Below are 23,088 nucleotides of genomic sequence, written 5' to 3' on the forward strand. Positions count from 1 at the left end.
GCGGCAGCCTCTCTCCAAGTTGACAACCTGAGAGAGGTGTCCATTAATCTTTATTCTGGCATTTGGTGAGCAGTATAGAGTTCTGATACAGTTAATAAAATCTTCCTTAAAACCAAATCTTCTCAACACCAAGTACAGATATTTCCAGCAAACCGAATCAAACGCCTTTTCCGCATCTAAGCTAATCAATGTGGCTCCGATATTCTCCTTATTCACATGGTCAATAACGTGTAGCACCCGTCTAATATTATCTTGTGTCTGTCTTTCACGCACAAAGCCAGTTTGGTCTGGATCCACTAGTTCTATTATTATATGCTCCAACCTTTTTACTAATATTGACGCATACAATTTGTAGTCTATATTGAGTACAGAAATCGGTCTATATGCGCCACATTCTAGTCTATCCTTTCCCTCCTTAGGAATAACCGAAATAATTGTTAATTGTATAATTCAAAAAGCATAGGCACTATTTGATCCTTAAAGGCAGGGCGCCTGTCTTTCCTACAGGCGACATAGGCGGTTGCCTAGGGCGCCATTCAGAGGGGGGCGCCAAAAACTGCGCAGAGCAAAAAATAAAATAAAATAAAAAAGGCAGAGTTTTTGGCGCCCCCTTCTCTATGTGGTATGGCCAAAAATATTTTATTTAATTACTCTGACAGTAATTTAAGTAGTTTCATTAGAGAAATCAGTAAATGACAGCAGCACTCAGGTGGAACGTTTGGCACGGGACCAGTTGCACCCCGTACTGACAGGTGCAGTCTGGATGAGGAACTGAATGCTCCGTGTCGTTCCTGCTGCTGCTTCCATCCTGTATTCTACAGGGTAGTAGTGGGTGAGAGTCACCTACGTTAGCTCCTAAAGCCTCGCTTGATCACCACGGGTGTCTTTGAGACGTGTTGACTGGTAAAACTTAGAAACTCCGCTGGACAGTGAGGGGAGACACTCACGCACTAGGTGGGCGTGGCTACATTCGCCTGTATAGGTGTTTATTTTACCTGCACGTCGTCTTGCAGGCGGGTCGCGATAGTATATTGTTTACTTTACAGTGTGTAGTTCAGCTCCGACACACACAGACTCTGTAATTCATGTATTGTTATTGTGCCTTATAAAGACCAGTTATAAGCTAATGTTCAATAGGTCTATATTGTAAATGTTTATATTTCTTTATGAGTGATGATGTATATAAAGATGTTTGGAGGAAAGAGACACCATAATAATTGAATGTATGTTATATGCACTTAAAAATGCAGTTACACTCAAAGAAATGCTTGTGCTTGAAATTGTGTTTAATTTGAATAAGATGCAGTCTGGATGTGGAACTGAATGCTCCGTGTCGTTACTGCTGCTGCATTCATGCTGTATTCTACAGATATACTTTAATTAGATTAATTTAAAAAAAATGAATCTAACATTAGGGTAAAATCAGGCAAAAATTGAGGTACGAACCTCCTTGGTGTTGTCAGAACATGCTAGCACATTGAGGCTTATGGTTAGAGTGTGTGTGTCCAAGCAACTTCGACGAAGAAAGAAATAATTTTGTAATAAGTTTTCGTGTGAGGGGGGGGGGCGCCAGGAGTGAAGCTTGCCTAGAGCGCCAAATGTGCTAGGGCCGGCCCTGCTTAAAGGCCTTGTACCACTCGGCTGGGAAGCCGTCCGTACCCGGCGCTTTATTAGCTTTTAATCTAGTGATTGCTTTCCCTATTTCCTCCATAGTAATCTCTGCCATCAGGGCTTTATTCTGTTCTTCACCTATAGAGGGTAGATCCAATGACTCCAGGAATGAATTTATTTCCTGAGGGCTAGTTGTATTTGGTTCCTTATACAAGTCTCTATAGTAATTTTCAAAAATAAGTTCAATATCCTCTAACTTATGGCATACTTTTTTAGTTTCAGGGTCCCTGATTTCATATATGGAGCTGTCTGCTTGTTGTTTCCTTAACCTCCATCCCAGAAGCTTCAGGGCCCTTGGTCCATTCTCATAATATCTCTGCTTTGCAAATTTGGCTCTTTTCTCTAATTCTTCCTCACATAGTTTGTTTATTTCTTTTCTGACGTTTCTTATTTGATCTAGAATATTGGGTTCCTTACTTTCAATGTGTTCCCTCTCTAAAACTTTAAGATTCTCTTCTAATTCAGATAGATGCTTGTATTAAGTCGCCAAAGCATGTTTTTCTTTTTATTATCCAGATGCATAGTTAAATAAACAGCTGAGTGATCTGATATGTTCCAATCCCCTCCACATATCAAAACACCAGAGGCCTCAGAAGCTATCAGATCAAAAATTTCCCTAATACAAGAATTATCCTGCCCTGGAGGAATATACACATTGACTAATGGGACTTCTTTCTGGTCAAGATATCCTTTAACAAAGACATATCGACCCTCAGCGTCACAGAATTTAGAGACCAGTTTGAAATTTACTCTGTTTGAAATCAGTATCGCCACCCCTCTCCTTTTCCCTTTCTTATAAGATGAATGAAAAGTATTTTTAAACCCTAGTTTTTTTAACTTTTCATGTTCTGTGTAGTTAAGATGAGTCTCCTGCCAGAACATTACATGCAGCTTTTCCTTTTTCATCTTTGCAATTACCTTACCCCTCTTTATTGGATTGTGTAGACCATTTACATTTAGGGTAAATACCCTATATTCCTGACATTGCATTTAATCCACTGTTAACATAAGAGTTATGTACCATTAGTGACCAAACTTGAACTATTCTTGAACCATAGAATGAACTCAACTCGTGAATACAAGACAAAACAAACAAACATATCACAAAACTCAGGTAGACCTCCATTTGGAAGTAGAAAACCACTTCTTTTGGTGGGGGGAGTAGTCTAGTTAACCCCCAGGGCCCCCCTTCAGTGCAAACTATAATACCCCTACTTAATGAGTGTATTTTGTGCACTTGGTGTGTTAGCAGATCCCTTACCCATATTCGGTCAACTATATTCACTCTATAAGCTAAGGGCGAGCCAATGTAATTCAAATGAAAAATAATAAAATGATCTTATATTGTTTATAGGAAAAATAAATTCCTCTTAGTAGGATGGATGAGGTTGAAGGGGAAGCAACAGACAGCCCCCACGCAGGCACATCAAGGGCATACAGTTCCATTCCTTACAACTAATGACATTAATAAATGTCCATAACTGGGCAGTAATCTTGCTTACCCAATTCTTTGCCGTTTAATATGAGCAGACGTGTGCCAGTCCGTTACCCCCCGTCCCCATCTCTCTATTTTGGGCGCTGAAAACCTCGCAGCTTCTCCTTAATCCGCTCATGGCGGGTCTGTCGGTTGGGTGTAGTCCCTGCTCGCTGCCAGGTCCTCCTCGTCTTCTCCGGGATCTCAAACTCATCAGCAGGCTTCTCCAACTCGACGGAGATTCCCCTGGTCTTTAAGTCCCGTGCCGCATCTGCCGCGCTCCCGTAAGTTATCGGCCCACCGTCGAAAAAGACTCGTAGCTTGGCTGGCGGTGGTGTTTGGAATCGTATTCCTTTTTCCCGAAGAATTCTCCTTATTTGCGCATACTCCTTCCTCTTTGCCAAAGTTTCAGCAGGGTAATCGTGGTCGAAGTAGATCCGCCTGTCGCTGTGGTAGATCTTCTTCTTCCATGCAGAGTGTAACACCAGTTCTTTAGTTTTAAACTCCTGGAAGTATGCAATCACCGACATGGGCTGCGCATCATTGGGTGGCTTGGGGCCGAGAGCTCTGTGGCCTCGCTGTATACCAAGTACTGTTTCGGCGAGGGGCTCCAACTCTTTTTTAATGAAATTAACAATAAACTGCTGGATGTTGTTTCCCTCGGTCCCCTCTGGGATGCCATAAATGCGAACATTGTTACGCCTCGAGCGAGCTTCCAAATCCGTAAGCTTCACCTGTAAACGTTCCTGAGTTTGTAGTGACCTGCTCAGCACCTCCATGAAGTCAGCGTGACACTCTTCCAGGTCGGCTACGCGCGTCTCTGCTTCACCCACTCTGTCAGTTGTGGCTTTGAGGTCGGCTACCACTTCGCCCAGCTTCTGTTGAATTTCCTCTCGTATGTCAGTTAGCTCATTTTTCAAATCTTCTCTGATTCCGTTTCGGAAGTTGCCCAATTCGGACTTCATCTCCATGACCATATTTCTTAAGTCTTCACGTCTGGCGGCGGTGTTACCTTCCATGTCCTCCGCAGCTAGTGTTAGCTCGGTGTTTAGGCTGCGTCCGCCATGACACTCTCGGTGTTCGTCCGTGGCGGCCCCTTCGGTCGCTGTTTTACAAGCTTTATCCACTTTTCCGTATGGCTTTTGTAACCCAGATATATTTTCAGTCAGTTAATGCTTTTCTGTATTATCACTGTTTTTGGTGTGTGTCTCTTTAAGGGTTACGACCACTTTATGTTGCGGCAGCTTTATGACTGCTGTTTTACGGTGTGTGTTATTGTTACCTTGGAGACGAAGTTTTTCGCGGGTAGATCTCTTCTTCAATGCCTGCAAGCAACGTGTGGTCAAGCTGTGATTCTCCTGCTGTTTCATTTCGGAGTTTAACTTGTTAAAAGTATTTTGAGTGAAATACTTACCGTACAAAGTATTGGGTTTTCTTTGGATAATATTCGGTCGTCCGTCAGCAACGTTTATTCACAAGAAGATCGTTTGCAAGGAACTCTGCCGAGTGAATGAACATTGACGAGACGCTGCCGCTGTTTCCTGAGTGCTTTCCTTTGGCTCGTGAGTTTGTGAGGAGCCGTCGTCATCTTCTGAATATCCTGAGGATTGCAGGCAAACTACTAAACCACCACACACATATAGAGCTCTATAATATTATTGCTGGCCAGCACTTTACTTTATTTGTTGTTTTTTTTTTGTTGCTAAAGACAATATAAGGACACTTCAAGATTTGTTCTATGTTTTATAAGAAGACCGTTCGGTATTAATTTTGTTTTCATGGACTGAGAAAGAGACATTTAATTAAAGATGACGAGTAACAGTCCTTCAGGTATTTTTGAATAATAAGGTGTTGTTCAGATATTTAAGTATTTGGTTAACTGCCTAAAAAAAAAAAGGGAAATATATATTGTTTTAGTTTTTTTTTCTTATTCTAATTGAATTACATTTCCATGTGATTTAAGGTTTACTGTTTTATGTTGTTCCTGACCTACATTGTGATCAAGTAAGATGCATTTCAGTTCAGCAAATGTTAAATAAAACTGGATCGATAGTAAATTGCTATCACAACCCGAGTAAATTCTGTTTATTGGTTACAGATAAAAATTGGCGCCCGAATAGGGACTGAAGTCTGTCTACTTGATCTTAAATATAAAAAAAACTCTTTAAAGTATAATCATCTGAAAATTCTAAGGTTGGGTTAATTGAGAAAACAAAATGGAGTTTTGTGACATGTATGGTTTTGACCCAGAGCGCACAGTTATGCTTAAGGGTGTCCCAGCTAAGGTTAAACTGGAAGATGTAAAAAGGGTTTTTGCATTACTAGATGATGTTGTTGGAGTGCATCACATTGACAGCCTTCCAAATACCATTCTGTGTCAGTTTAGCGAGACTTTAACTCCAATGCTTCTAGACCGCGAGCATCCAGCTGATGACTCATATTGGGAGGTTATGCAGATAGAGGAATACTGTCCACCTAAGTCAGTCAGTAAGCCACCAACAGATGATGTAGTGCCTCTTGCTCGTGCTATTCATGACATGACAGTCAATTTCAGAGAGCAGGTAAATGAGTTAGCTCTAACATACAACATGAGCCCCATTACTTTGAATCAAGTAGCAGTGAATCATATTTCTGGAAAAGGGGATAGTGACAAGAGCCCAGTAACCTCTACCCCAGCATCTGCTCTTGAAGCCCCGGCATTTAAAGCACAGTCTACCCCTAATCCAAGACCGGTTGTCTTCAGTGCTGATAGCTATTCATCCAGTCCAAGACAGGCCCCTAATGACACTCTGCTTGTTGACCCCCTCTCTGCAGATGTTCAGAGAGTAATAGTGGAACATATTGTAAAACACGACTCCCTGGTGTTCATTCCACCTGCAAGAGAACTGCGTCCATTCTCTGGAAACTCTCCTAAACCTTCCACAGAGGTGGATTACAAAGTGTGGCGGCTAAGAGCTAAGCAAGTAATAAATGACTCCAGCCTGTCAGAGGCACAGCAGCGACGTATGCTTCTTGATAGCCTTCATACCCCTGCTTTAAATGTGGCTTTCTCTATTGGAGCCCAAGCCCCACCAAGTGACTATCTCCATGAACTAGACAAGGCTTATGGTAACGTTACAGGAGGTGAGGAGCTGTATATTCAGTTCTTAGAGACCTATCAGGACAGTGGGGAGAAAGCATCCGACTACCTGCGTCGACTCCAAACTCTGTTACAGGAAGTAGTTGAAAATAAAGGTGTGGCTAAACAAAATGGTGATTCTCAACTTTTAAAGCAGTTCCTAAGAGGTTGCTGGGAAGACAGTATGATAACCACATTGCACCTAAAAGAACAACTCAATGACCCCTCCCAGAGCACGCCCACTTTCTCAGAGTTGCTGTTCAAAATAAGAAATTATGAGAAAGAAAGTCAGCTAAAGGAAATGAGAAAAAAGAGACATACTGCTGGGAGCACAACCAAAGTTCATACTAAGACACACCTAACTACTGATGAGTCTGAGCCCCCTAGCAACAAAGTCCTAGCAGTGTGCGATGCTAACACTAGGGAGCAGCTTGAGGAGAGAATCAGACTGTTAGAGGCTGAGCTAAAGCAAAGTGTCACTACTCAAAATGCCAATCCCCCCAGATATGATAGAGCAGGACGAAAGTTCTCACCGAAAGCAAAAGGCAGCAATACAGCTCCACCACTCCAAGCCGTGCCCACAGGAAATCTCATTGGAGCAGGCAGGTTTTGTTACAATTGTGGAGAGGAGTCACATATGATGCCGCAATGCACAAACCAAACTAATGCTGTGCTTGTGCAGAAGAAACTTTGTGAGAGACATCAAACTAGTTCCCCTGTTTTGAGCCAGTGCATGCATGAACCCTCAAATGCATCAGCAACTATTCAGATTCCAGCAGGACTTGTTGGAGAGCCTTGTGATAGTGAAGCATGGTTAGATGGAGTCCAATGCAATTGCATAATTGACACAGGGTCGCAAGTAACAATCATATCCCACTCATTTTATTCCCGTTACCTTTCCCACCGACAGTTATTCTCTATTAAAGATGCCCTAAACATTGAAGGTGCAGCGGGACAAAAGGTTCCATATTTGGGCTATGTTGAAGTGGATGTGCAGTTCCCTAAAGATAAATGTGGCACAAACCAATGTTTTCACATCCTAGCTTTAGTAAGCCCAGATCAGTCATACAATGACAATCATTCTTGGCTTGTAGGTACTAATGTCCTGCGTCCAATGATCCAAGACTGCATTAAGCAAGGCGGAACTAAGTTCCCAGAAACCCTTCCTATCCAGGCCAGCTGGCTAATGGCTTATGCAGAGTGTGACAACCGGACTGACTCCCAAACAAAAGACGCCAAAGTTCTGCGTGTAAGGCTCAGCAGCAAAGTACCCATACAGCTTTGTACTTTAAAGGGCATCTGTCACAATAAACCTGGTAAAGGTGAGTTCCAAGCTCTTGTGGGTGGTACGGAGGAAATACACACGCCAGGAGGTCTGATCGTCTATGACCAGATAGTGGATGTAAAGCCTCAATCCCACAATAAATTTAAGCTTGGTGTCAAAAATATTTCTTAGCGAGACATCACCTTATACCCAAAAACAGTCATTGCTGAGTGCTCTCCCATTGACTGGGCAGTGCCCGTTTCACACTTTGACCAGAACAAACAGTCAGATGTTGCCCTTCCACAGACAAATGCTCTGTCGGTGTCACAAAATGAAAAGATCAATTCAGCAGCTGAAATCTTTTATCCTGATTTCAGCGACAGCCCCATAGCACCAGAACTAAGGGAGCACATACAGACTAGAATAAACAAAGAAGTGCCAGATGCGTTTTCTAGACATGATCTAGATGTTGGTAACATTGCAGGAGTCACTCATCGCATAGAGCTTGACCCTCATGTACCATTCAAAGAGCGAACTCGACGTGTCTCACCTGCCGACTTCAATGACTTAAAAAGGCATCTCCAAGACCTTTTGGCCATAGGCATCATAGAGGAATCACATAGCCCCTACGCCTCTCCAATTGTTCTTGTCCGAAAAAAGAACGGAGATCTGCGAATGGTGGTGGATTACCGCAGACTGAACAACTTGACTAAAAAAGATGCCTACCCATTACCCTGTATAGAGGAGACATTCTCCCTGCTGTCAGGCTCAAAATGGTTCACTGTACTTGATCTAAAGAGTGGGTACTATCAGGTGGAGGTTGAACCCTCTGATCGGCCAAAGACAGCATTCACAACACCCTTTGGAACATGGCAATTTCGGAGAATGCCCCAAGGCCTGACCAACTCTCCAGCAACCTTCCAGCGAACCATGGAGAAGGTGATGCAAGGTATCAACCTCCAAGAGGTTGTTGCTTTCCTCGACGATCTCATAATATTCTCTAGCTCTTTGGAGGAACATGAGGAGAGATTAATGAAGGTTCTCAAACGCGTCTCTGATTTTGGCCTCAAACTGTCCCCTTCCAAATGCAAATTCCTCCAGACCTCTGTGAAATACCTAGGGCATGTGATATCTGCTGAGGGAATCCAACCCGATCCTGATAAAGTTGCTGCTGTAAAAGAATGGCCCCGGCCTCAAACAGCCAAAGAGCTTCGGTCATTTTTAGGTTTCACAGGGTATTACCGAAGATTTGTGAGAGAGTATGCCAGGGTTGTTAGGCCACTAAATGATTTGTTGAAAGGTGATCTAGCGCCCAGGCACAAAGGCCCTAACTCCTGGCCAAGAAAACAGTCATATCCACTTGGTGCATTATGGACCGCTGATTGCCAAGCAGCATTTGAGCTCATTATTGAGAAATTAACATCTGCCCCTGTGCTTGCGTTTTCCAACTGGCAGCTCCCATATGTGCTCAACACTGACGCCAGTATGACCGGTTTAGGTGCAGCCCTGTATCAGGTCCAAGATGGCCAAACCCGAGTGGTAGCATACGCCAGTCGTGGTCTCTCTAAAAGTGAGAAAAACTACCCTGTGCATAAGTTAGAATTTCTCGCCCTTAAATGGGCGGTCAGTGAAAAGTTTCATGACTATTTGTACGGGGCTAACTTCAAAGTGCTAACGGATAATAATCCTCTGACATACGTGTTGACAAGTGCAAAGTTAGATGCTGCGAGCCACAGATGGCTTGCTTCTCTATCATTGTTCAACTCTGACATCCATTACAAATCTGGTGTGCTGAATATCGATGCTGATGGGCTCTCGAGGAGGCCTCATGAACCATCCGAAGACGATGATGAGTCTCGAGAGATGGACCAGAGAATCTCCGGTATGCTAGATCGCGCTAGCCTCTCACTTGAGGAGTTCCAGGTTTTGGATGGGGAGACAGTGAGCACTCTTTGTATGCGCCACGGTGTCAATGTTCATGCAGTTTCACAAGACAATCAGGATCCGGATAGTGTCATACCTGCAGTGGAAACTCTCTTGTGTCATGAAAGTGCGGTCCCTGATGATCTGGAAGATCCAGTGCCTGGGCCAGGACAATCAGCTCTGCCAGAAATGTCTATGGAGGACTGGCATCAGTTGCAGAGGGAAGACGCAGCATTGGCACAAGTTATTTGTATACTGGAAGAGCAGCCGGACACTGAGGTATGTGATAAAACGTCTGTGGAGCCAGAGGTTGCTCAACTCTTACGTGAGAGATCAAAACTACTCTTGAAGGATGGAGTGTTATGCCGCAAGGTTCTCAACCAAAGAGGTGAAGCGTTTCATCAACTTGTCATACCCAGTAGTCACAGAGAACGAGCCTTCCAAGGTATTCATGATGAGACAGGCCACATGGGTATCGAAAGAACTTTGGAACTAGCTAGAGCAAGGTTCTACTGGCCGAAGATGGCGAAATACATTGAGTCAAAGTGCAAAAGATGTGAAAGATGTGTCAGACGAAAATCTAAGGTGCAAAAGGCATCCAAACTCAACATCAAAGTCAGTGGTCCCCTTGAGTTAGTCTGTATGGATTTTCTGACAATTGAACCTGACTCAATAGACACTAGAAACATACTGGTCATAACTGATCACTTTACAAAATATGCACAGGCATATACGACTAGAGACCAGACAGCCCAGACTGTTGCCACAGTGTTATGGGAAAACTTCATTTGTCACTATGGTTTTCCACGCAGGCTGCATAGTGATCAAGGAGCCTGTTTTGAGTCAGAAGTTGTAGCAGAACTTTGTAAGCATGCTGGAATCGCCAAGTCTCGCACAACACCCTACCACCCGAGAGGGAATCCAGTTACGATTCAACAGGACTCTGCTCGATCTCTTGGGAACGCTGGAGGACAAAAAGAAGGAGGAATGGAGGAAATATGTCAAGCCCCTTGTACATGCATACAATTGTACACGGAACGATGTGACTGGCGAAGCCCCTTTCCTACTTATGTTTGGCAGAGAGCCGCGTCTCCCCATTGACCTCTGTTTTGGCATCAGCCCTCAGGGTCACAACCCCAAAACACACACACAATATGTGCGAGACCTAAAGAAAAGACTCAGACACGCATATGAGCTAGCGTCAAGAAATGCTAAAAAACGGCAGTTGTTGAACAAAAGGCGCTGGGATGCTAAGGTGACCGCCTTGCCTTTAGAGGTAGGGGATCGAGTCCTTGTGAGGAATCTGAGTCTCAGAAAGAAGCACAAAATCTCTGACAAATGGGAATATACTGTTTATGTTGTTGCCAAACAGCCGGATGAGAGTATCCCTGTGTATGTTGTCAGGCCCGATAATGGTGAGGGCAGAGAGCGGGTTTTGCATCGAGATATGCTTCTTCCCTGTGGGTTCTTACCTGTAACCTTAGAAGCGGATCCTGTGAGTACTGTTGTGCAGGCAATCCCGACTCAAGTTCCTGAGGTGACTGATGAGGGAGATATTGAGGATGATCTGTCTTCAATGGAAGTGGATCAAGACTTGGAAACTCAGAACACGAGCCTTGAAACCCCTGAACAGAGTACCTCTCAGTCTCAAAATCCCTTAAATCCTGATGCCCCTGAATTCATGTCAGATCAGCATGATTTGTCAGACACTGAGACTGTAATTAGTCCAGGCCCGTCCCAGGCTAGGCCTCAGAGAACAAAGGTACCACCAGCTTATCTTAGTGACTACCAAGTTGGTCGCAAAGCCCATTGTAAACATCACATCTTAAGTCCCCCTACACAGCAGACACTGTTTTATGGTTTCTTATTGTCCTTGCAGCAGCAAATTGCAGGGTTAGTTCAGTCTCTAGCCATAGGTAGTGACGGGGACGTCACATTTTAAGTGGGGGAGGATGTAACCCAGATATATTTTCAGTCAGTTAATGCTTTTCTGTATTATCACTGTTTTTGGTGTGTGTCTCTTTAAGGGTTACGACCACTTTATGTTGCGGCAGCTTTATGACTGCTGTTTTACGGTGTGTGTTATTGTTACCTTGGAGACGAAGTTTTTCGCGGGTAGATCTCTTCTTCAATGCCTGCAAGCAACGTGTGGTCAAGCTGTGATTCTCCTGCTGTTTCATTTCGGAGTTTAACTTGTTAAAAGTATTTTGAGTGAAATACTTACCGTACAAAGTATTGGGTTTTCTTTGGATAATATTCGGTCGTCCGTCAGCAACGTTTATTCACAAGAAGATCGTTTGCAAGGAACTCTGCCGAGTGAATGAACATTGACGAGACGCTGCCGCTGTTTCCTGAGTGCTTTCCTGTGGCTCGTGAGTTCGTGAGGAGCCGTCGTCATCTTCTGAATATCCTGAGGATTGCAGGCAAACTACTAAACCACCACACACATATAGAGCTCTATAATATTATTGCTGGCCAGCACTTTACTTTATTTGTTTGTTTTTTTTGTTGCTAAAGACAATATAAGGACACTTCAAGATTTGTTCTATGTTTTATAAGAAGACCGTTCGGTATTAATTTTGTTTTCATGGACTGAGAAAGAGACAGTCCTTCAGGTATTTTTGTACTGAATAATAAGGTGTTGTTCAGATATTTAAGTATTTGGTTAACTGTCTAAAAAAAAAAAGGGAAATATATATTGTTTTAGTTTTTTTTTCTTATTCTAATTGAATTACATTTCCATGTGATTTAAGGTTTACTGTTTTATGTTGTTCCTGACCTACATTGTGATCAAGTAAGATGCATTTCAGTTCAGCAAATGTTAAATAAAACTGGATCGATAGTAAATTGCTATCACAACCCGAGTAAATTCTGTTTACTGGTTACACTTTCCCTTGCTCTTCTTGTGTTTTTCCCCTTCCATCATTATTGAGCACCAATTTCAAAAGTTATTCGAAGTAAAATTGGGGAATAAACTCCGACCGGCCGGGAGGTGTTGTTTATGCGGCCGTGCGCGCCAGTGTCAACGCCGGAAGTCCCTATTTATTTATTTTCATTAAATTGTCACACATTTGTGATTGGTCAAAACATTTTCAGCTGCATTTTAAATATAAAATATAAATAAATGCTTGACAAGTTACAAACCACCAATTCTTCTGCACAAACAACTCATGCAGTATTTTCCAGCCACCTTTTTCACAGAGGGAAATAAACCCAAAATACCTGAATTGGGTTTTCAATAAAAGGTTTTTGAAAATGTAGATAAAATGAAAGGTACTTGCTAGCATTAATGTGTGTGTGTGTGTGTGTGTGTGTGTGTGTGTGTGTGTGTGTGTGTGTGTGTGTGTGTGTGTGTGTGTGTACGTGTGTGTGTGTGTGTGTGTGTGTGTGTGTGTGTGTGTGTCTGTGTGTGTGTCTGTGTGTCTGTGTGTGTCTGTGTGTAGGGCCAGCAACCTGGGCCATGGCAACATCTAAACCGGACATCCTAATGGTTCTGCTCACTAAACTGATTCAGGAAGGAGACAAACTGTACAAGGTAAAATACACAACCAAACTCAAACTTAAACACACAAAAGTTTATTTGATACTGTGTGTAATAGACACTGCAAATATAATTTCATGATTCAGAAGTACACTATGCATGTGTGTATGTCTTTGTACATTTGTAGCAAGGTAAAGTGCGAGAAGCTGCTCAGTCCTATCAGGCAGCACTTCAGAAGTTTCCAGGAGACGAGCTAAAGACATTCAGACAGCTGAGAGTGTGTGTGCTGCTCAACCTGTCACGGTGCCGCCGGAAGATGAATGTGGGTCGCTTTCTATCTCTCTACAACACTAATGTGTTTCCTAGCATTGTAGGAAACACATCACAATCCATTGACTCCATTGAATAAATATAACTTAAAATTTCATTCGAACCCATGACATGTTTAAGTTTAATGATTGTTATGTTTTTATTAAACACATCGCTCTCAATTTTCTGCCATCCATCTTGAACAGATTACTCTTTCTTATTTCAGGATTTTGACCTTGCTGAGGAGTTTGCTACCAAAGCACTAGAACTGAAAGCTCAATCCTATGAGGCCTTTTATGCCAGAGCCCGGGCCAAACGCAGCCGCAGGTAATTATAGCAGCAAAAGAACAAGGTCCTGAATGGAGTGACCTGACCCTTAGCAAATCATGAACTGTTAAATGTATTAGTTTTTTTTGTAAAAATGCATATAAGTGGTTCAAAGACAACAAAAAAACTAATAAAAAACAAATGATTTACACCATGTTTTAAAGCCTAAATGTCTGTTGATATTATCATACGAGGTGCATTCAGGGACTGTTGGAAATGCTAACGTCTGCTAGCTTTGCCACTTCTGGTGGACTATTTGGCTTAAAACACGGTGTAAATTACGTTGTTTCAAGTCGAATATGAATGTCTGGGTTTGCCGTCACTTAGATGACACCATAGGAGCGGTATGGAGGCAGGTTAATGTTTTTTTTAGAAAGCTCAGTAATATCTTCAGTTCTATTGGATTTGGCTGCCACTACTCCCGTATAACTCTAAAACTCTCCAACATTCAAACATTTCACCCATCCCTCCATCTCCATAGGGCTGAGTTGAAAATGAGTGAATTAGCATTTTTTTAACTATTCCTTTAAGTAAGGAGACTGAAATATGTACTGTCAAAGAGTCTTTATATAACGTCAGACTTCCGTGGATTGGTATCCACTAGTTTCACAACTCCTGTCCTTACATCCAGAGAAAGAAAAAGTGGTCCTTGCTGGCTCATAATGTTAAATGGAATAGTAAATAGCCTATATTTATAAGCGGTTTTGTGTCTCAGCAATTGCTCAAAGTACAACTCACATCCACCTATTCATGCACATATTTATACAGCTCTTCTTTTTGACCAATAACTTTGGGTTGGACCACTGGCACCAGTACGTGTCTACATCCTACCTGGCCACAAATACCAAGTATCTCCCATACAAGTACCAAACCAATTCTTTATTGCTGTATGTTAACTCGACTTACGTAGCTTAGCATAGCCAGTTTCAAGGTGTTGCCATAGCAAGGCACTACAGAGAGCTAATACATTTGCAGAGAGGCTATGTGCTCTCATATTTAGCTTTCCTTTTTTTAGGGGAGAGCGTGGTAATGCAAGACATTTTTTACATTTGCTCCCCTCTAGGTGAGCTCAAATGACATATCAGTAGAATTTACATATTTCCCTTTAATTCAGGATGTTTCCTAACAATGGAAATGATCAGAATGTCTTCAGGACAAAGGGCAGTGGAAATATGATTGTTTTAAAAAAAGTGGTCTTGTGTCTCACTTTACCCCAGCTAAGGGGTAAAGTGAGACAGACCAGAGAAATCAAGGGGGTAAAGTGTTCCACTTACTTTTCCACTTTAAAACTACCATAACAACACTTGTATTAGTTAAAATCCTGACAGCTGGATTGACAACCACACATTGCAAAATTAATATCGGACTAGTAACAGAATCATGGGGATTGGTCAATTAAGCACATTTATGATTATTATGATTCATGTGATCGCTTGCACACCCTAGCTCACCTGCACATTGTTTCTCTGTCCAATTGGCAGGGACAGGGATATTGTTTTTCTCTGCGTATTCAAATGCCAGTTCACGGCACTTAACCGGAGCAAGGCCATGGAACTGGTCAGCTAGTTGTTTCAAGTGTTTGGCAAGCTCCTCCTCCATCTCATCTGTGAATATTCTATTTGCCTCAGCTACTGCACCCAAGGCTACTGATTTTACTTCCCCTTTCTCTTTTTTCTTTATGAATCTTTTGAGGGTTGTCTTGTCAATATTTCCATCCCTTCCAGCTTTTCCGAAGGACTTCTCTCCTTGCATGACCTCAGCGCCTGCACTCTCCATCTCTGCGAGGGGTGTTTGGCCCAAGGTTGTCTTCCTCGTGTAGTTTCTTGGCATGATGGTTTTTCTACAATGTTTATGACATTAAAAAAAAAGACGTATGTAATGTAATATAACACTAAAATATGTTTAAGACTAAACTTAACTTGTGCTTCATTGCTCACTTTACCCCACAGCCAACATATTAGAAAACACAACATCTCTTAGCAATTAAGGCTAATCTTCAGCTAGCATCAATTACATGGTTTTATATGTTCGAATTTCATTTAAGATATAAGTTTTTCTACCTGAATCAATTTGATTCAGGTAGAAAACAATGGATTAAGTTCAAAGCAAAAAAAAATCCTTTTACATGCAAGAAACACATTTTTGTGAAAAAACATAATTTTACCACAGCACTAGCACCAACTTCTGCTTCATGGCAAGGTGGAATGGGAGGGGCTTGAAAACTTAATGGTCACATGACCACAAATCTGTACCTTTGCCTAGATACAGGGGTGTCTGACATAACCCCATGTCTCACATTGCCCCGCTCTCCCCTAATACTTAAACTTAGTCTAGGTGGCAGGTTAAGCTTAGGCAATTCAATTAGTATTAAGCCGTGTACCTAACAAGCTACTTACTGGCCAGAACATACACTGGAAACTCTGTTGTACTTCTGAGAAAACCCATGATCAGAGGTGGGTGTGGTCTGTTGTGATCATGCCCAAGTGTTATGAATCATTTTAGTACACTTTGAACATTTCACAAGGTAACAGAACAAGGAGGATTTAGTTTTCTTACTCTTTTGGATTCAACACAACTTGAATGAACCATTTAGTTGAAGGACTGTTGGACTGAATATTGAGTTGGAACAGGATCAGATATTCAATCAGAAATATAAGGAATTCCCTCATTACCTTTTGTTACCAAGTGACTACAACGAAAAGTTTGGGCTCCCAAAATTCTCTGCATTTATAATGAAAGCACACTGTCTTTTTGTTAATCTTCTTGAATAACTTTTCTCACTCCGCTTTTGCTCTCTGTCATCATTCAGACAATTTCATGCAGCCCTGGAGGACCTAATTGAGGCCAGCCATCTGTGTCCATCTAATCGGGAGATCCAGCGTTTGCTGTCCCGGGTCAGGGAAGAGTGTCGGCAGGATTCTCAACAACAAGAGTCTCCCCGTCCTTCATCACACTATGCTTATGAACATAATGTGTCCATCAACGAGGCCAGGTGCAGAGATTCAGGTTGTCTGCAGGTGCATGACAAGGAGGGGCTTCCAGAGGAAGAGGAGGAAGAAGAGAAGGAAGACGAGAGGGTTGACAGTGAAGGAGATCCCCCTCCACACTCCTCCTTCCACCCTCCACCTGTGGTTCAAAGTATTGACATTCACTGTCGGCCTGCGATGTCATCACCCTCCTCCCTCTCCCCTACTCACCTGTATCATCACCTCCCAAGTCCCATCCACTCTCCTTCCTCTTCAGCCTGTCATTCTGCTCCTCATCCTCCTTCATCCTCCCTTCACGATTTCAGTTCTCCCTCCTCCCATCAAGCCAGCCCAATGTCAGAAAGTATCTCTGCATTGTCAGGGATTGGTGTGCAACAATATCCGCAGTCCTACTTAGCTCTCCATCACTCAGACCAGAAACAGGGAGTGCAGCAATACCACTTTATTTCTGATCAGGGATCACTTCAGAAGCAAAACACGGCACAAGGCCAATGGCTTCAACCAGCCAAAGCCCAGGTTGTTAGAACCAGTCAGCCTAGTTCGTCAACCCACTCCAGCATGGTTTTGGGAAGTTCAGCTTACTCACAGTTTGCATATCTGCCTCGAGAATTGGATGAACTGGGTGACGGAATTTGCTCCAGTCTCCTAAATGTCAGGCCTAGCCTGCAGGTCCATGCTGGTCTTAATTATGTAGCTTCATATCCACATGATGATTTAGATGTCGGCTTGACTTGCCAGTTGAGACCTGTATCTGGCTTTGGGAGAGGGGCAGGAGGGGAAATGGTGGGGAACAACCGGTTCACCCAGGCCCGTCAGTTCAGCCGCAACCAATCCAAAGCAGCTTCCTACCCCATGGAAGTTACAGAGGCAACAATGGGACCGCCTGAAAACCTTCCATCATTGCATGATTATCAGTACCATGATCAGGGTGGACTGCGACGTCCACTTAGCACCCATCCAACCTCATCCACTGTCTCCTCCTCCAGGCCTCTCAACCAGAGTGTCAGTATCTGTTTCCCCACCACCAGCAGCAGCCTCGCTGGTGGCCAGACAGCTAATCATGGATCAGGCTTCAGGACCTCAGCCTCCACACAGCACATGGATTTACCTTCAGATCTTGCCTCTATTGGAGGGATTAGTGGTTATCATGATGATCTCTTTCTGATCTCTCCCCAGTCAGAAATATGTATGACAGGAGGTGGGACTTATCCTGGGGAGGGAGGTCGGTCGTCAAGGAGCACTCCTTTTATGGGTGTTATTGACAAGACAGTGAGGGTGCAGCAGCAGTATCAGCAACAAGCTCCTTCTAATTCGTCATCCTGTCTGAGCCCCTCGCGCTCCTGGGCTGTGTCTTCAGTGGACACAGTGGTTACCCCACCTGGTAAAACCCTACCCAACCAAGGAGGCTTCAGTCAACCACAGCCCTCCTCCATTGCCTACCACAACCGCAGCAACAACAATGCCCACAATGGTCACAACCACCTCGATTACTATGAGGTGCTGCCAAGTAGCGGTTCCCAAAGTGAGAGCTCGATGCAGGTTGCTAGTCACAATCCCTCATACCTGGACGTAAAGCTGGCCCGAACACTGCCAGTTATTCATAGCTGCTCAGACAGACCAGATGAGAGAAAGATGGGACCTACCTCTCCTGTCAAACCAAAAAGACCCTTTGTTGAGTCCAATGTATAGAGAAAAGTTTAAATGTTAAGTCAGACACAAGGGAAGAAGAGGGTCAATCAAGATTGTACAGAAACATTCCAAGATTCACAGAAGATATGGAATATGTAAGGTTGGGCTATGCTTGACACTAATTTAGAAGTTTGGTGTGTTTTTCATATTTGCTGTTGGTACTAAATTAGGGAATACAGTAATCGTTTTGGGCCATACACACCCAGGTCCGCTGCTGCAAGAAGTATGTATACTTGTCAGATTGTTTCAGAAAGATGAGCACTTCATGTAAAGCATTTCTTATTCTGTTAGGCTTATTTGCAGGTTGTTAACATACAAACATGATCTGTTGCATTGTTAACCAGTCAAAGACAAGAACAAGTACAAAGGGAGGGAGGAAAACATCAGACTTGGAAGGAAATTAAACTTTTGTTCTGTACTGACGTAACAAAGCATAATGAAGAAAAGCAAGATTATGGAAATTGTTAACAAAAAAAAGACTGAAAAAATTCCTCATTCTTTCCCTGGTTATCTCTGGCTAACCTATGTTTCTGGAAGTCCATATCACACTGCTCTGGAGTTTCTCTGCAAAGTTTATGTATGAAACCCCAGCTGGTTAAGGTCAGACAGGAGAGACAAAAAAGCGCCACTTTGCTATTGACGCCATTAATGAAGATTTGCATTTCAAGTTTGAAGCGCTTAAATGACACAATGACTGGAAACCTGGACACATCCATGCTCTAGAACTTGTCCCAGGCAGATGTTGGTCAGTGACCCCGACCTAAGCCATAGTTTGAGAAACTAGGATTATGCTGTCATTGTATGAGCACTGACTTACCGTTTATAAAACAAAAGTAAGTGATATTTATCTTTTTTAAGTTATGTCTGCGTTAACCTATATGATGAGTGTTTCAATTAGGATTTGTTGTTTTATCTTTTGGAGTAATTTTCACTAAGAACAAAGGAATGTTTCCAGGAGACAAAAAAAAAGAAGCAACATTAAAGTACAGTTTTGTTCAGTTATGGGTTAAGATCTCTTCTTGCTGGAGTACGATAGAATTCATCTACAAAGATGAACCTGAAACAATGCCTTTAGGATTCTTCGTATGCCACTACTATTTTTTTATTTTGTTTTTATCATGAAGGTTTTTTATATTCTGTGGTGACATCATTCCCAAACTGATTTACCAGGGACTTGATGTGCATTGCCATGGAAACAGTACTTACAATTCCCATGAAGTGCCGAATGGCCCCTCCTACTCTCAGTAATTCCTTGAACAGTGATTGTCCAGTCATTGCTCATCTAACTTGGCAAAACATGTCCTATCTATGTCTGGATTTCTCTTTACACATTGAAACAAGTGCGAATGGAGCTGTAGTAAAATCAATCCTCCACATTTGAAGTCTTGTGATGTCTCTTTATTTTAGCCTTTTAAAAACAAAAAAGCAAGGAATGGCTTGATGTGCAATGCATTTATCTGCTGTAGTGTAAGCTGTAATCAAAGGACATCATTTTTTTTCTCACTCATAGAGTCCATTAAAGCTAAAAGTGCTTTTGGCTTTAGGCCTTTGACCAAAATGTTTTTGGCCTCTTGAATGGATTGAAAGTTGAACTAATTAGATATCAAAGGTCACTTTATCATGTATGTAGCCATCAGTTGCATTTTAAGTCCCATATACATTATTCACATTCCAAAAAAAATCCCCCAAAAAACACACCCACAGCATTTTCTTGTATGGCATATTTTCAGTTTCACATTTCACATCGCATAATAAACAGTTGATGACAAAAACTGGGAAGCCTGCATGAGGTTACCTTTGTCTAAGATCAATAAACCATTGTTTAAACAATTATTTAAAGACAACTGATTGATTATCTGCTTTGAGAGAATGGAAAGCTTGGCATGTGTAGAAACAGTAACAAGAGGAAGAAGTGAACAGTCAATCAGTGCTAGTTTTCAAGAGGTTATGACCGATAAACTATATTCAGAAAATGGGACTAAACTTTGAGGTTTTTTTGTATTTTATGCACACAAATGCCTTTTTTTTTTTTTTTTGTAAATTGAACTTTACGTTTCCAATGAATCAGCAATATTCTGCCAGTGTTGCTAGTGCCGATGCAACCTATGACTTTTAACCTCTTTGTCAGTCTCTATGACCACTGCCCTTTTATCTTTCTCTGCTCAGGAGTCATTAAAACAATGTGTTGTGCTTTATATGTAGGATTTCATCCCCAACCTAAGGGGTCTCAAGTTTCAAACACCACGTTAGAACATAGCAGGGTCAGTGGTCCCTGTTAGTCGTGTTACATGTGTAATATGTCACTGTGTGTAAGGTCATATTTTAAACCCAGGACTGTTACATCAGCATGTACATAAATATTAAGCATTTAAAATGTGTTTAATCGTTTCATGTGAAAAGGTTGACTCCTAGAATTATAGAGGGATATTGCGGAATGAAAGGCAGATGTGTAATTGTATCTCTCGGGATTGAAAGGGGGAATAATTGAGCTTGACTTGAATGTTACATGTGGTTACCCCAGATACATTCACATTTCCCTATGCTCAGCATATACATGTCTTTATATGTATGCTCTACCTTACATAAATGAATATTTAATATGAGTATTAAAAAGCACACCACATTTGTTAATATCAACCCTTGAACCTTCTCATTGATGCCTTCTCTGTTTTATGCATTTTCATTAAAATATGTAGGTTTTGTCACCATCATGCAGTGGACCACTGGTAAGTATCTAGTTGTCATTATAGGTCTTTGTGATTTTCTTTTGGTTAAACTACATTCACTCATACATCTACATTTGCTAACATAGCGCTTTTTACCTTGTGCCATATTTAGTGAAATCCACTGAATTCAACCTGGGTTAGTTTTGTAGATTTCTTTTAAGGTTTTGAATTTGAACTGAATATATTTATCAATGTCAACCATTGTGCAACATTAAGGTAACTATTATATAATTGAACACATCACTAGCAAAGTCTTGACATGGAACAGAATTAGAATGAGGGCCAGACAAGAGGACACTGATTAATAATGAAGACTTTCTATTCAGCATGAGTGACATGTCTGTCTAACCAATTTAGGGTTATTTGTTCAATTCCCCCACCTTAACAGCGAGGAACAGGAGTGTGCTTTATTGTTGAGTTTTGTAAATAGTTCACCTTGTGTTCCAATTTCTATTTATGTTTCATGTAAAGTTCTGTCAGGGTAAGTTTGCTTTTAGTGGTTAGTTTGAATTTTTAAATAGTTTGTCTGTAACACCTTGGTATAGTGGTGCACCAGGGAAAGTAAAACATTACTTCTAATTACCCACTGGAAAGAACCTTGTACTTTGGAGGTACCTAAATGAATTAATGGAGCCTTTCTCCAAACCAACAGTGCAATGTCCACCTAAACCTGACCTAACCATCAGGACAGCCAGGAGAGGAATCTATTATTATACCCGGTGGGCCGGGTGCCTTCTGTTTATTTCAGTCATTTAAGTCATTTAAAAATGTTTTAATGTATATTATTGTTATTACAGTTTTTCACAATTGTTAACACACGTTTTTCAAAACAATAACGGCTTTCTCAAAACTGCACACACAAAACTGAAAACCTCACACACATGCTAAACCTGACACTCCCTTTGCAAGATCACTCTTTGCAATCAAATCTCTTACCTGTTCACAAAATTGAACTCGTGTTTTCATTTGGTACACACAGCCATTTTTTCAAATGACACACACATACCACTCATTGAGTACACACAACTAAGCATTTGCTTGCACACTACGAAGCATTTACAGCACATTGAAGTGCAAAACTGAAAACACAATCATCAAAATGGAACACACCATATGAATGACATGACTCTGGAGAATGAGCCATTTCTCCTTTTGTAAATGTCTCAGTGTAGGCCTACTTTTTTCATAGTCAAACATAAAACAACACACAAATATATAGAATAAAAAGGTTTATTTCGGTACACACAGAGAACGGTACAGTAAACCGGCCTGCTCAACCGCCCCCCCCCCCCCTTTCACAAAAATTACAGTTTTTCACAATTGCTAACACGCATTTTTCAAAACAATAACGGCTTTCTCAAAACTGCACACAGAAAACTAAAAACCTCACACACAAAATGCTGACAGGCCTCGACACTCACGTCGTCACAAGCCTCCTCCATGGCCGTGAGCAGTGAGACTCGGTCCTGTGGGTTCCGTTCATATACCTTCCACCTCCAAGCTGAAAATAATTCCTCAATGGGATTCAGGAAAGGAGAATAAGGTGGAAGGTATAGAACGGAGAAATGGGGGTGGTCCTGGAACCACTCACGCACTTGAGCAGCCCGGTGGAAGCTCACATTGTCCCAGATGACAACGTGATGGATCCGCTGTGGGTCATCTATCTAACCCACTGCTGGTACCACCTGACCAGCAGGTCATGCAGGCCATCCAGGAAGACGAGGAGACGGGCAGCGTTATAGGCCCCTAGGTGGGCATGACGTCGCCTCCTCTTCACCAGGTTGAGTCCCACCTCATCAATGGAGATGTACTGGTACAACACATGAGCTGTGTCATGCTCCTGGATCCGCTGACTGAGACAGCATGAGAATGCAAGTTACAGTATGGACACAGAGAGGTCAACACAGTGGGCTACAGTGAGACACTGTAGAAAAGGAACAATATTGGATTACAGGTACAATACATGCATGTGTCAGTGCTGAATGTTGGTACTTACAAGCACAAACCTTCATGCCTGTGTCCGTTCAAATGGGACCCTGAACACTTGTTTCATCCCCATGGCCATCCTATGAAGAATACGGTCCAATGTAGAGAGGCTGACGGTCTGGACGTTTCTAAA

General features: G+C 42.2%; 1 protein-coding gene across 1 annotated transcript in view; it reads left to right on the forward strand.

Annotated features, from left to right (window-relative positions):
* Positions 1–19,625, forward strand: part of LOC133970827 (protein TANC2-like) — a 61,387-nt gene extending 41,762 nt beyond the window's left edge. The window contains exons 25-28 of the mRNA XM_062407886.1: positions 12,894–12,985; positions 13,119–13,253; positions 13,467–13,567; positions 16,377–19,625. Coding sequence (XP_062263870.1) covers positions 12,894–12,985; positions 13,119–13,253; positions 13,467–13,567; positions 16,377–18,243 — 2,195 coding nt within the window. The 3' untranslated portion in view covers positions 18,244–19,625. The remainder of the gene's footprint in view (positions 1–12,893; positions 12,986–13,118; positions 13,254–13,466; positions 13,568–16,376) is intronic.
* Positions 19,626–23,088: the final 3,463 nt, after the last annotated feature.

The sequence above is a fragment of the Platichthys flesus genome, chromosome 16 (assembly GCF_949316205.1).
Source record: "Platichthys flesus chromosome 16, fPlaFle2.1, whole genome shotgun sequence".
Classification (NCBI taxonomy): Eukaryota; Metazoa; Chordata; class Actinopteri; order Pleuronectiformes; family Pleuronectidae; genus Platichthys; species Platichthys flesus.